General features: G+C 36.9%; 1 protein-coding gene across 2 annotated transcripts in view; it reads left to right on the plus strand.

The window, feature by feature from the left end:
- The window catches only part of NTN4 (netrin 4), a 129,760-nt gene that overhangs the window by 86,500 nt on the left and 31,232 nt on the right, over positions 1 to 12,028 (plus strand). For both annotated transcript variants that reach the window (XM_029955596.1, XM_029955597.1), the window contains exons 4-5: positions 1,333 to 1,459; positions 3,460 to 3,648. In XM_029955596.1, the coding sequence (XP_029811456.1) occupies positions 1,333 to 1,459; positions 3,460 to 3,648 (316 nt within the window). The remainder of the gene's footprint in view (positions 1 to 1,332; positions 1,460 to 3,459; positions 3,649 to 12,028) is intronic.

Here is a 12,028-nt window from a genome sequence, read left to right on the forward strand (position 1 = left end):
TGAGCCACCCAGAGGCCCCAATTTTTTTTTATTTTAGAGAGATAAAGAGAGAGCACACAAGTAGGGGAGAGGGGCAGAGAGAGAAAGAGAGTCTTAACCAGGCTCTATGCTCAGCATGGAGCCCAACACAGGGCTCAATGCCACAACCCTGGGATCATGACCAGAGCTGAAATCAAGAGTCAGTCGCTCTGCGGCACCTGGGTGACTCAGTTGGTTGAGTGTTGGACTTCAGCTCAGGTCATGATCTCGCTCTTTGTGAGTTAAAACCGCACATGTCACTCTGTGCTGACAGCTCAGAGCCAGGAACCTGCTTCAGATTCTGTGTCTCCCTCTCTCTCACCCCCTCCCCGACTCATGCTCTGTCTCTCTCTCTCAAACATAAATAAAACATAAAAAAAATTTTTTTGAAGTCAGATGCTCAAGTGACTGAGCCACCCAGCTGCCTCAAAAATGCATACATTTTTTATTGTTCAATTTTACTTCTAGAAAACACATTCCAAATAAAGATGGACACCAATAGCTAAAGGATATTCATTATAGAATTAAAAATATGTAAAAATATTAAAAATCTAAATAACAAAAAACAGGTGATTGTAAAGTAAGTTGTATACCATACAAGGAAGCCATTAAGAAATGTGTTGTACAAGCATACTTAATGAAATGGAAAGATGATGTCAATATATTGTTATATGGAAAAAGAAGTATATAGTTATATTTTTAAAGTACTGGAAATATAAACTTCAAATGTTGACTCTGATTATGATATGAATTAATCATATTTACAGATTTCCAAATTTTCTATACTGAGGATGTAGTATTTTTGTGTAAAAATTTTTTAAATGTTAAGGCATTAAACATGTAAGTATGGGGCGCCTGGGTGTCTCAGTCGGTTAAGCGTCCGACTTCGGCTCAGGTCATGATCTCATGGTTCATGGTTTCGAGTCCTGCGTCAGGCTCTGTGCTGACAGCTAGCTCAGAGCCTGAAGCCTGTCTTCAGATTCTGTGCCTCCCTCTCTCTCTGACCCTCTCCTGCTCACACACTCTCTCAAAAATAAATAAAAACATTTAAAAAAACATTTAAGTAAATATCTAGCCAGTACCTCAGAATTGCTCTTTAGGGTCACATTACCTACAGCCAAGAAAAATATATATGTAACCTTCTGAATTAATCACAAGACAAACTAAAGAAAGAATCTCCCATCTTGATGGCTTCATTAGGAAAATATATGAATATCATATTGCTAAAGCCAACCAATGAGGTAAGACTGTGGGAAGGATATTCCTTCCCAGCATTGTTTGTGCCTCACAGCTCTTACTTATTTTTGTTTGTAGGTCCATGGGAAGTGTATGTGTAAGCACAACACGGCAGGCACCCACTGCCAACACTGTGCACCATTATACAATGACCGCCCCTGGGAGGCAGCTGATGGCAAAACAGGATCTCCTAACGAATGCAGGAGTGAGTACCAAGCCCACAAGACTAAAAACCTTCTTTATTAAGTAAACTTATCTGTTGACTCCTTGGTCCCTAGAAACACAATATAAAGTAGTGGGTGACAGGCACTGTAACCTACACAAATATAGCCCACATCACTGCCCGCCAGGACCTCAACCATTGGAAACAATTACTGCTTGTAAAGTTGCCAACATGACTATTTTACCAACAATGTGTTGCCCAATGCTTGGACACTTTGCAGGATCTAAGCACCCTTCTTGAGAAGTTGACATAATAAAAACATGGCTAGACACAAGAGCAACAAGAGGATTATGGCATACAATTACCCTCGTAGCTGAGATACTGAATTATAATCATGAAAATAGCCATCTCCAATTCAGTTCTCAAAACAACCTATAAAGCAAGTGGTGTTAATCCCATTTTAGAGTTCAGGAAATTGAGGCTCAATGAGATTAAGTAACTTGCCAAAGTTAGTAAATGATAGTCAGGACTTGATCACAGCTCTTAAAACTCCAAATTAAATGTTTCTCTTTTCAATAATACCATAATGCCTTTCTTTTCACTTATGATAACTTGAAATGACAAATCAGATTTGAAATTAAGCCAGTTAGTCAAGAATGGGACAACATTATCAAGGCTGACTTGAAGTTTCAAGATTAGATAGAAGGGTAAAAAATATGGGAATAAAAACCATTTTTTTCTTTGCAGCCCAAAATGTTCAGGGAAATACACATGCCCATAACAATGTTTATACTCACAAACTTCAATTTTATAAGGATTTAAAGGCCAGCGCTGGGGATAACATTGTGGGAAGTCTCTTCCCATACATAATTTGGAATCATAATTTATTTATTTTAGTCTCTATGAAATGTAAAGGATTTCCTGTAGGCATAAATCCTAAATTATCTTACATTATGCTTTTTAAAGATTATGAATCTGGCCAAAATATCATAACAACACATCAAGGAAACAATGAAAAAACAATAACACAAACACAGTTGACGTCCACGAAAATGTCTGGATTCTTATTCTAAATCACTCATCAAGAGAATCTAAAGAATTTCTCCTAAATTCCTAGAGTGCCATTCTGGTCCTTTCCACAGACACCAACTGCGTATCTAAAGACGGGTAGAACACAGAGACTTGTCACGTGGTGCTATTGATATTATAACTGCCTTAGAGAAATTGTTACAAAAGAAACAATGAGGCCTCTTCTCTAAAAATATTCAGGCTTCTCTAGGAGACCATCTTATACTCACCAGTACATCAGTAGCTGAGGAATAGTACTTCATGAAAGACACATCTACCTGCCAAGTTCCTAACCCCTGTGCCCCAGAAGGTTCCTTCCAGACTTGTCAACGAGCATGAATTCTGGCCTGTATCTGCAATATAAATTTTCATTTTCAAATAATGCCTGACAATGTGGAGATTTCTAAACATGGTCAGGGGACACACAGTGATGACTCTGATCCTTGGAAAGTAGCAGGAATAGAAATGGTGAAGTGTTACCATTGAAGAGGGAAGGAAATGGGTAGCCACTCAAATAGTTTTTCCAAAATAAATGTCAACCCTGGTTGTTAAGGAAACAGTAACATCTCTGCCTAAGAAGATGGATCTATGCCTTGCTGACTTTCAGGCATATCCTAAAACTTAATTTTTTTAATTTAAAATTACAAAGAAACACTGTAAGGATACACAAGAAACTGAAAGAAAAAAGTAGTAACCTGTTGAAATTAGGCAAGACAGGATACACAGAGATAGAGAGACGAGAGTTCTCATTGTCTGCCTTTTTATATACTGTTTTGAGCATGTACTGTGAAAATGTGCACTATTTAAAAATCAAAAAATAAATGAAAAAAAATAACACAGTATGTTAATAATACTTGAATTTAAAAATTAGCAATCAGCTTACCCTGTTTTTAACTGCCTGAATATTAGATAACCTGTTGTTTTATTTTTAATTATTTGGTTTCCTCCCATGCCTCCCCCCACCCCACCCCCAGCCTGCAAGTGCAATGGGCACGCCGATGCCTGTCACTTTGACATGAAGGTGTGGGAGGCATCAGGTAATCGTAGTGGGGGTGTCTGCAATGACTGTCAGCACAACACGGAAGGTCAGCATTGCCAGCGATGTAAGCCAGGCTTCTACCGGGACCTCCGGAGACCTTTCTCTGCTCCAGATGCTTGCAAAAGTAAGTCAACTAGTGGTGACTGGGGGAAAAACCTTGATTTGTACAAATGAGATGTATCTTTCCATCTTTTATATGCTGATCCATGGGAGAAAGGTCATGAAATTGTCAGAGAATATACTCACATACACTAGTTCATTTCTTCCTTGATAAAAGGCATGAACTTTGAACTTCTTAGGTGAAAACAGGACAAAATTTATAAGAATAATCTCTTTTATCATTCAGCATGAAGTAAAATTGTTTCCCATAGCATCACATTTTGGGAAACTAGAGGACAAATAAAAGAGGGAAAAAAGAATGCTGAAATGGAAGATATATTAAAAAAATTTCTTTAATGCTTTATTTATTTTTGAGAGAACATAAGTACAGGAGGGACAGAGAGAGAGGGACTGAGGATCTGAAGCGGGCTCTGCACTGACAGCAGATGTGGGGCTTGAACTCATGAACTGCGAGATCATGACCTGAGCTGGACACTCAACCGACCCAGCTACTCAGGTGCCCTTTAAAGTTTTTTTAAGGGGTGGCTGCCTGGGTTGGTTTAGTAGAGCAAGTGATTCTTGATCTTGGGGTCATGAGTTCAAGCCCCACATTTGGTGCAGAGGTTACTAAGAAAAGGTATGTAAAATTATCTTAAGACTAAATATATGAGTAGGACTTAGACAATAAATGGACTCAAACTGATGAAATAGTGATTATCAGCACTTGGGTCATTCTAGCTTTCATTTCTACAGCGATTTGAACACCTGAATAACCAGAGGTTTTGGTGTCATTGTGAACACACTTTGGTCGACACTGCCCTAATATACCCCTGTGTTATAAACTAATTTAGAACATAACAATAATCCCCTAATCTTCCCCCAAACACCATAAAATGGATTTTGCTTTTTTGTTAGCATAATTCCAAGAAGACATTTATATGAAAAAAGAGTATAATTTAAAAGATCTGCTCAATTAATGAGACATTATCTGGAACCTGTGACTCTGTAGGGCACAGGCAGAGCTTAAGTAAATGTCCAATGTGGACGAATAGCTCATCCAACCCCATGAGTAGTTACACATCCATCAACTCAGAAATTATTAGATGACAAAACCCACTCAAGACTGTTAGTAGAGATTGATGACCATGCACTTCCTTTCCCCACCAAGGACTTCATGTTCTAGCTCAAAGACAGTGACAGGAAGGGAGCAATACAACGGGAAATAATCATTTAAAAGCTTGGGTTTTTTTTATTTAAAGGAAAAAATTCTATTGCTCTTGAAAAATACATATTTTTAACATCAAAAAGGAGATGTCTACATGAAATTTGAATGGTCTAGCTTGTTAACGAGTTTTCTCTCTTAAATCGTAGAAGACAGAAGGTGGCACAGCTCACTTTCAACACTGAGCCCCAAATTTAGATTTGCATCTTAATATTTCTCTGAGAATTTTGTTTTACTCCTGTTCCTTTCATTTTAATAGGTCTTGAACAGACCTGGAATAGAAGCTTTCCCTGCTCCTTATAGTTATGTGATCTTATGCCAGCCATTAAAGCTGTTTGGACTTTGATTTTTTTTCCTCCCCACAGGGTGGTAATGAGAATTATATAAAATGAAGTATGTAAACTATTTAGCACATTGCCTTCATAGAAAGCCCTCAAGAAATGAAAATTAGCATTATAATAGCTATTATTGTCCTATAAGATAGGTGGGAAATAATACTACAAAATATCTACTCTTGATTGATTTAAAATACTTTATGTCAAAGATAGTTACTTCTTTAAAATCCACAGTACCTTGGGAAATAAAATGCTGAATGAAGGGTCTGCTTATAAAATTGCTTAGACTCAGAATATATTCAGTCCTAATACCATTTTCTACAGGATATATTTAAACAGAGCAATGCCTGGCTAGCTCTGTCAGTAGAACATGCGACTCTTAAAAAAATTTTTTTTAATGTTTATTCACTTTTTTGAGGGAGAGAGAGACAGAGAGAGAGAGAGAAAGAGAGACTGAAAGCATGGGAGGGACAGAAAGAAAGGGAGACAGAATCTGAAGCAGGCTCCAGGCTTTGAGCTGTCAGCACAGAGCCCAACATAGGGCTTGAACTCATGAACTGTGAGATCATGACCTGAGCTGGAGTTTAACACTTAACCAATTGAGCCACCCAGGCGCCCTGAACATGCTACTCCTAATCTCAGGGTCATGAGTTAGTTCAAGCCCCACATTGAGTATAGAAATTACTTAAAAGGTTAAAAAGAAAATACTTAAAAATATATAATAGATAGATATGTATGTATATATATACATATATATATATGTATTGCATATCCTCTGATCACTAGTAGAAATGTCTAAAAATGAGAATGTACTACTAAGCAGATAATATAGGAAAGAAAATTAATTTATCATTGAGTAAATTAGATAAGGTAACTCTCTTGTAGGACAACAGGCAACATTTTCCTTTTTATTGCCTTTTTTAAGTTTATTTATTTATTTTGAGAGAGAGAGAGAGAGAGAGAGAGAGAGAGAGAGGGAGGGAGGGAATCCCAAGCAGGCTCCACACTCAGTGCAGAGCCTGACACAGAGCTTGAACTCACAAATAATGAGATCATGACCTGAGCTGAAATCAAAAGTCAGATGCTTAACTAACCGAGCCACCCAGGAGCCCCAAGAGGGGACATTTTCAAAATACATTTTCAAAGCTCCTATTAAATAGCATTGACTTGAAACATTATGTTGTACAATGTACCTAACATATATTTGTTCACTCAATCATTCAATGGATATATATTGGTGCCTATTATGTGCCAAGAGCTAGGGATGCATCAGGGAACAAAACAAAGTTCTTTAACCATTAAAAATAGAAATACAAAAGGTTTGGGGCACCTGTGTGGCTCAGTCGGTTAAGCATTGGATTTCAGCTTAGGTCATGATCTCACAGTTTGTGAGTTTAAGCCTCTCATTGGGGTAAGTGCTGACAGCTCAGAGCCTGGAGCCTGCTTCGGATTCTGTGTCCCGCCCCCCATCCCTCCCCAGCTTGCACACAGTCTGTCTCTCTCTCTCTCTTTTTCTCTCTCTCCAAAAAAAAATAAACATTGAAAAAAATGATTTTAAAAGAAATAGAGAAGGTTTATTGGGAGACCTAAAGCCAAGAGAAATACCTTTAAAAATTTTTGTTTTGCTTTCTTTTTGTTACCGTGTTATGTTCAAGCTATGGCTCATATTCTTACAAAATATAAAAAGATTGTCAGCTCTAGCTTTTTAAATCCTATAGAACTCACCACCTTAGAATTTTATATAAAGATCATGAAAACAGCGATTAGTTAAAAAAGCAACTACTTATTAATGGTCACTACTTATATAACTCTTTATAGAGTTGTACCAAAAAAAAAAAAAATGACCATCGGTTTTGGTCCCCAAACTACCAGTTCTATAAAAACATAAGCAAAATGTGAGAATGTAGCTAAAACTAACAACACGTAAGAGAGACACAGTCTTTTCACAGTGTTTATGTGTGAATTTGTGAGAAAGTATGTATGCTTTTATGTAAGCAAATAGTGGTATGTTTGTGTGCTCATGTATGTTAGACCACATAAGTATGCTCAGTATTGTGTTAGAGAGTGTGGAGGGGAGCTCATAGGAGTAGTCAACAAGAGTTGAATGTTTGAGGTACCTGAGTGGCTCAGTTGGTTAAGCATCTGACTCTTGATTTTGGCTCAGGGCACGATCTCACGGTTCATGAGTTCAAGCCCCACGTTGGGTTCTGTGCTGACAGTGTGGAACCTGTTTGGGAGTCTCTCCCTCTCTCTCTGTTCCTTCCCTGCTGGTACTTTCTCTCTAAATAAATAAATAAATAAACTTTTTTAAAAAGTAATAAAAAATGAGTTAAATGTTTTGAGTTTTGACTTAAGACCTGAGACCTGAAAATTAATAGGAATCAATGTAACACGGTTAAGTTTATTCCTAGTGTAGAAAATCAACCAGCATGAAAAAGGAACAGAAGGACAAAGAGCAAAACATATTCTGAGAACTGAAAAAAAATTCAGAATAGCCATAAAGGAAAGAAGGGGGAAGCCAACAAAAAGTAAGGGAATGAGAATACTAGAAAATATGGGTGGGTGCCTGGAGGTGTGCTCATCTTTGACATCTCAGTCAGTGAGATGGAGCTGACTGACCTACCCACAAGTAGTTGAAAATCAGCCAATAAATATCATTTAGCATCATTTTTCCTGGGCCCTACCAAGTTGATATTTATAGGCATTATTTAAGTATTAGAAGAGCTAGAGCACCAAAACCATTTCAGTGAAAACTCCATCAAGACCACATTAATACATTTAAAAAAGCAAAAAACCTGAAATATTATGAGGTATTTAGAATATATTTACCTCAATTACTCAACACTTTAAGTTGTCATGAGATTCTGAAAGACTTGAAGATAGAAATTACTACTAGGAAGTGAATTGCTAATCACTCCTAAACAAACACCTTCATAGTATTTAACGCACCAAGTAAGGAAGTTATGAAAATAACTGATACCAATTTAGTCCTTTTGGCGTAATTGTAGGTGGTAGCCGGATTAGTAGGGAAGATCCATATTTCCTTCTTTCCTTCTCCGGACAGCCCCCTGATCCACTGATTAGACAGCTGAGGAAGGCATATCTCCATTGAGTTTATGACTATCCTGGCATATGTTTGGGACAGGATATCTGTGTCAACTTCCCGAGCATGGATTTCCTTACTGGCACCTTCTTTCAGAATATTACTCTTTCTGTTCTTGTCTCACCTTTTCTGAGCCAGGGGTAACTCCCAATACTTATTAGTACCTCTATTCTTTTCTCTACTTTCATACTCTCCATAATATATTGTTTGATTGTCAATATGTTTGGCACTGTATTCATTTTTTATCTAGTAATATTTTCATATCATTGACTACCTCCCTAACAGATGTGTCCATGTATCACCTGCAGAGTTATTAAGTCTGACAATAAAGTTTATGGTAAATTTACTAATATGATAGCATTTACTAATGTGACAGTGTAAAAATTTACTGCTAGATGCTGACAGAGATATTGCTGTAACTAGAACTTTCACCCCACTAGTTCCTACTTTTCTGAGGAAGGTAGTATTAAGAAAACAAGTCAATATTATGGTATGATATTAAAAAATTTAAACTATCTCAGTGTGTGTTTATATCAACACTTACAATGTTATTCAAAATAACAATTGTATTATATTTATTCTACTGTGCTTATCAAGGCAGAAAAGTAACCTGCTACTTAGTGTGTGGTCCATAGATCAGCCCCATTGGCACCATCCAGTTGCTGATTAGAAAATGCAGAACTTCTTATCCCATCTCTGATCTAATGAATCAAATATGCACATTAACAAAATTTCCAGGTGACTGTATCATACTAAAGTATAAGATTGCTCCAGAATGTTTCTCTCTTTTTTTTAATGTTTTATTAAGTAATCTCTACACTCAGTTTGTGGCTTGAACTCACAACCCCTAAAACATGAGTCTCTACTGACTGAGCCAGCCAGGCCCCCTCAGAATACTTTTCAACAAAGGTTAAATGCATCTTAGCACTTACTCTACAATTAAGTTTGCTAGTATATCCTACCATTCCCTGAACATCCAAATTAACCAAGATTTGCATTTCTATCTGTGTGCATATGAACTTAGAATTTATAAAAATGAATTACATAGAGATATACTGGGCAAAAATGGATATCTGGATGAATATGTTTCCATAGTACAGCGTTTCCAAAGTTTGATGCATGGAACACTAACTCCATGAAATATCAATAGTAATTAGATAATGAAAATGTTTTTGTATGACTTTCAAATTTAAGAAATGATGAGTTAATCAAATACTTCTTCATGATTTGTCAGAACATTTATTATGCTAATAATGTTCATTGTAAAACTCCTATAAATTTTGCTTTTCTTACAGAGTATCTTAAGCGGCCAAGATAAATATCTTTTTAAATTTTTTTTTTGCTTTCTTTTTGTTACTGTGCTATGCTCAAACTATGCTTCATCTTGGAAAATACTGGAAAATACTGCTATTATATAGTGAGATACCAATGGAAAGACTTCACAGGGGAAGAGATATCCTAGAAGATTCCTTCTGTATATTTCTTCCTCATTTCTAAGTGTTAGAGCCTACAACTGTATATCAAGGAAATAATCACAAACATAATATTAAGTAAGGCAGGGTAATATAGTCTGTTGGACTTCCAGGGATCATTTATGATAAATCTCTCCCTTATTTCCTAGTTGATGTTTTCTCAGGATTTGGAATCATTGAAAACCTGAGGCAGCAGCCCAGACAAAATTTACTACAAGTATATAAATTATACCTCAGTTTAGCTCAGGAAACACTTATTGAGTGCTTCCTCTATTCCAGGCATTGTGGTAAGCACTAGGTCTATAAAGATGAAAAGGTCTTCCCTGAAATATCTTTAATTCTCAATGGGGAGGAATTTAAGTAACAGATTATTTCAACATCCTGTGGTGATGGTGTTGATAAAATAAGTAACAGTTGACATTTATTGAGTGCCCACTATTTTCTGTTTACTGTTCTAAAGGCTGTATATGTATTAGCTCATTTAACTTTCATAAAGGCTCTTTGATGTTGGTACTATTATCATTCCCACTAAATGAGCAAATGCAATGAAAGAGAGGGCTGAGATGGGAGGGGGTAAGCGGAAGGGGGATGATGGTCATGGAGGGGGACACTTGTGGGGAAGAGCACTGGGTGTTATATGGAAACCAACTTGGTAATAAAATATTTAATTAAAATAAATAAATAAATAAAAAGAAAGAGATAAATCAAGTTTCTTAGAGAGAGTGTAGGGTAGGGTGAAAGTAATTAAGGGAAGACTTCCTTGAAGAGATACCTCTGATAGTTCCTTGATGGTTGGTTTTATTTTTTTCCCTAAAAGTACTATTGACTGTAATGAGTTGATCTAGAAAATGAAATGAACTGGTGTTATTCTTCCTCACAGATTATACATACATGTAATAGAATACTTCCCTGGACACATTATTCCATCCAACAAATACTGGTGACATTCATCTTGGGACTCTGTTCACAGCTAGGTAGCTAACTCTGCCAAATAAGCCAAGGATTTATTGGCTCCATTGATGTCCAGGCTATTTTTTTCCCTTCCACTCTCCTGCAAGCTCTATGCGAATGCTATTGTCCCTACATATATATTTTTAGTTGATGGTCATAAATTCATCAAACCTGAATAAAAAGAGCTCTAAACCAAATCTACTGGCCAATATGTTTATAATTAAATCATCTCTGTTCTCACTTCCTCTTTGTCACAGTCTTAAGCAGGATCAACTGTAGGACACAAACAACCAACTACACATTTCCATAGCCAAGAAAGCACTTCTGAGGATTCTAGAGATGTTTATTTTTTTAAGACTAGTAGGGATCATTGAAACTAAATTTATTTCTACAACTCAGAAAAAAAAATGTAAAGGACAGTGCATTTAAGGTCTGTAAACACAAGGGAAAATGTGAATCTTTCCAGCTGACTCTAAGGTTGAGAGGAGAATGGAGGCTCAAACTGGCTGGTTGCTAAAGTACAGAAGTAAAATGTAAAATATAATTATCACTGTGTACTAAGATACTTTGAAGAATACTGTCTTTACATTTTAAAAGAGCAATATCTCTTTTACCTGTTGTATCCTATCACCTAAGTAGATTTTTCTTTGGCAGACATTAAATTTATGAGAATGACCTCACTGAACTGTGGTGTCCTAGTTTTCTAGGGAGGGGAAATGCCCAGATTTATAACATTAGCCAATTTCTGTAGTTTAAGTATTTCCCCTGTGGCCAATTTCAAGCTATCAGATCATTTTCAAATCAGGAACTCAGATAGACTCATACTCTATACCACAAATGGGATGGTTTCTCTCCTTTGAACAAAGCCTTGCCTCCACCTTCACAGCTTCTTTCTCTGATCTCAAGCACTGCTCCCATCTCATCATTGGTTCCCTAACCTGTATATGGATCAGAATCACTTGGGAGCACTTACTGAAAATATAAATTCTTAGAGCTTTCCCTAGATCTTCTGAATCAGAATCTCTAACAAGGATCGGGGACAGAAATCTGTTTTTGTTTTTGTTTTCGTCTTTTTTTAAAGCAAGGTTGGTGATTCTGATTCAGCCGTTTGGTCTCCTGGCCAGCATTTGACAACCAGTACAAATACCATTGTTTCTAGTGTGAGCTCTGTTCACTTCCATCCTTGGATGAAAGATTCTGAGCTAATAATCATCTATAACTTTTGGGGCGCCTGGTGGCTCAGTCGGTTGAGCGTCCAGCTTCAGCTCAGGTCATGATCTCACCGTTCGTGGGTTCGAGCCCTGCGTCAGGTTCTGTGCTGA

The sequence above is a fragment of the Suricata suricatta genome, chromosome 10, assembly GCF_006229205.1.
Source record: "Suricata suricatta isolate VVHF042 chromosome 10, meerkat_22Aug2017_6uvM2_HiC, whole genome shotgun sequence".
In the NCBI taxonomy this organism is placed as follows: Eukaryota; Metazoa; Chordata; class Mammalia; order Carnivora; family Herpestidae; genus Suricata; species Suricata suricatta.